We start from the raw sequence: 2,655 nt of genomic DNA, 5'->3' as shown, positions 1-2,655 counted from the left end.
CTGAGAACCACGGTATACTGTGTGCACCTGCATGCTCTAAAAGCAGTGAGGGAACAATGAGATTTACCGAAACGGGCAATTATGCTCTGAAGTCCACTCTCCTTTTCTGTTGGGAAAGAAGCGGGCAAAGGTCTGGAGAAAGCGTTGATTAATGTGCACTGTCCCGGTAAAAATAAAAATAAACTCAAACTCAAAGCGAGATATTATCGGTGGATGTAGACCTATATAGGACTTTTACTTAGAACCAGATTTTCTCAAGCTACAAATAAAATAAATAAAGAATGTATCTGAAAATCTGTCTCAATGTTAATCCTAAAGCTTAGCTACATTTGATGTAAATGGTGTTTGTTTAGGAATTTATCATAGACAAATTGTGACGGTAGAAAATAGAAAAATTATAAAACAAATCTTTATTTCTTTTATTTTTACATTATTATCGTCAAGTGACTTGAAATAACAATGCCCTTACTATAAGGGCATTAATAAAAACATTTCAATACATTTCAAAACTCTAAATAAGGCCTGCACCTTAGAAAAGCAGCATTGGTTTAAACTAAACAATAACCAAATCCTCAAACATTTGTTCAGTTTTGTTTCAAAAAGCTGTGAAATAAAAACCAACTGCTGTTAACTTGAATATAAATCAAAGTGTGTCGACTCATTTAGATGTACATTCGTTTTTCTGAACAGACAGAATTGGCAGTCTGGGAGAAAAACTTGGGATTGTCAGCGTCGAAACCATTTTGTTCATAATGAAAATAAAGTCCAGTTCAACTTTTTGAGATCCCGTTGCAGTCCTAAAAACTATTTTCATATGAGTGGGTTTAGAGAAAGGCCAGAATGGGACAATATCTGATGTTCGCAATAACTCATAACCATTGAGGCGTTCCAACTAAAATGTACACTGAAACCAATCAATGACATCATCTTGCCACCAAATAGTGTTTGTGTCAGTGACTGATCGCATCTTTGTATTAAAATGAAGTTTTTCTTTCTTCAGTCCCTACACATTTACTAACCACATCAGTCTGCCACCAGTCAATCCCAGCAGATCAAGTGAGATCAGGTTGTGGGTAAGAGTGAATTCAAAGGTGGGTGAGTGGAGCTGACCCTCCCAGGTAATGCTGCTGGATGTTAGCTGCGGATGCAGAGTACCCCCTCTGGGCATCTGAGGCATCCCCCCCGGGCATGTACATGCTGATCATGTCTCTGAGATGGTCCCCCTGAACCTGGAGACCACGCTGGGCCTGGTGGTGGTTGTGGGTCCCCGTAGGGGAGGGGGACATGCTGTGGCCATCAGACTGCTGCTTCACCATAGACATCACTGGGCTGACCTGCTGGGTGCTGCTGCTGTAGGACATGGGGCTGGATGACAGAGATTGGAGAGTGAGTTACAAATCAAGTGAGGCAAATAAATGAGAGGAACTATTGGACTTGAAAAAGTCACAAAATAACAGAAAACAAACCTAAAACCTACATTAACAAGGTGGGAATAGGCTACCAGCATCCTTAAAACGACCTGGCCATTGGTTTGGTTGTTCCAACATCTCAATGAATGTTGATTAGCAACAGTTTAGGCATATAACTCCCATTGGAAAGGAAATATAGCTGAATACACAGCAATTCCATTCACTGACAAATGGAAACCATCTAAATTCACCTGTATGCGTTGGCACCATTCATGTAGGCCTGGGCCTGGGCCACGCTGGACTGATACTGAAGTGCTGACAGGTCATAGCGGTGAAGTTGCTGGCTGTAGCCGAGGGCCTCGCTCTGCATCGCCGCCGTGTAGCCCCCGGTGTGGCCCCAGCCATAACTGTCGATTCTGGGGTTTCCACCTTGTCCCTGAGCCGTGGACGCACTCAGCAGGTGGTTACCAGCCGACATCTGATACTGCGCGGCTAGAGTATTGTTCTTCGGCATTAGTTTGGTTTTACGACGGGGTTTGTATTTATAGTCTGGATAATCCTTCATGTGCACCGCGCGGAGGCGCTTGGCCTCGTCAATGAAGGGCCTTTTCTCTGCGTCTGTCAGAGATTTCCACGCGACACCCAGTCTTTTGGATATCTCAGAATTGTGCATTTTGGGATTCTCCTGGGCCATTTTCCGTCGCTCGCCGCGAGACCATACCATGAAGGCATTCATGGGCCGCTTGACTTTGTCCATCGGGTCAGGTTGGATTGCCGGTGGTTTGGATCCTGTGTGGCCGCCCCCGTGCCCCCCTCCTCCATTCGCAGGTGGCATCCCTGTTCCAAGATGATGCGAGGGACCAGAGGACTTGAGTTGGTGCTCCATAATGTTATACATATTTACCATAAACGAAATATACAATTTGTGAACAAAGTTTTAAAATTACGCCTGCTGTCCTCGCAGTGGTTGACCAACCTTCCTTGGTAATAAAAAAAATAAAAAAGTCGGAGAAAATGTCAACCAAGCATCCCAAGCATTAGTTGAAGACAATACAATTAAAAATGTCAGAGATGTAAATAAAGTCGTAGCGAAAACATCCTGCTACCAACTCACTATTCAGATGCAGACCTTTCGGCTACTCTGAGAATTGAGATCTAGAGATACTGCTGTAGAGTTCCTTCTTGAAATCAAAACTCCCTCTCTCACTGGCAGCTTGGTGATTATAAAACGTATTCTCCGGTAAAT

At 43.5% G+C, this 2,655-nt stretch overlaps 1 protein-coding gene across 1 annotated transcript; it reads right to left on the bottom strand.

The window, feature by feature from the left end:
• Positions 1 to 391: 391 nt before the first annotated feature.
• LOC129862900 (transcription factor Sox-19a-like) lies at positions 392 to 2,655 on the bottom strand. Its single transcript, XM_055934988.1, has 2 exons — positions 1,661 to 2,655; positions 392 to 1,365 (listed from the first exon to the last, which is right to left on the bottom strand). The coding sequence occupies exons 1-2, from the start codon at positions 2,314 to 2,316 to the stop codon at positions 1,086 to 1,088; spliced, it is 936 nt and encodes a 311-aa protein (XP_055790963.1). The 5' UTR covers positions 2,317 to 2,655; the 3' UTR covers positions 392 to 1,085.

This window comes from Salvelinus fontinalis, chromosome 9 (assembly GCF_029448725.1).
Source record: "Salvelinus fontinalis isolate EN_2023a chromosome 9, ASM2944872v1, whole genome shotgun sequence".
Classification (NCBI taxonomy): Eukaryota; Metazoa; Chordata; class Actinopteri; order Salmoniformes; family Salmonidae; genus Salvelinus; species Salvelinus fontinalis.
This window is presented reverse-complemented; position numbering and strand designations above follow the sequence as displayed.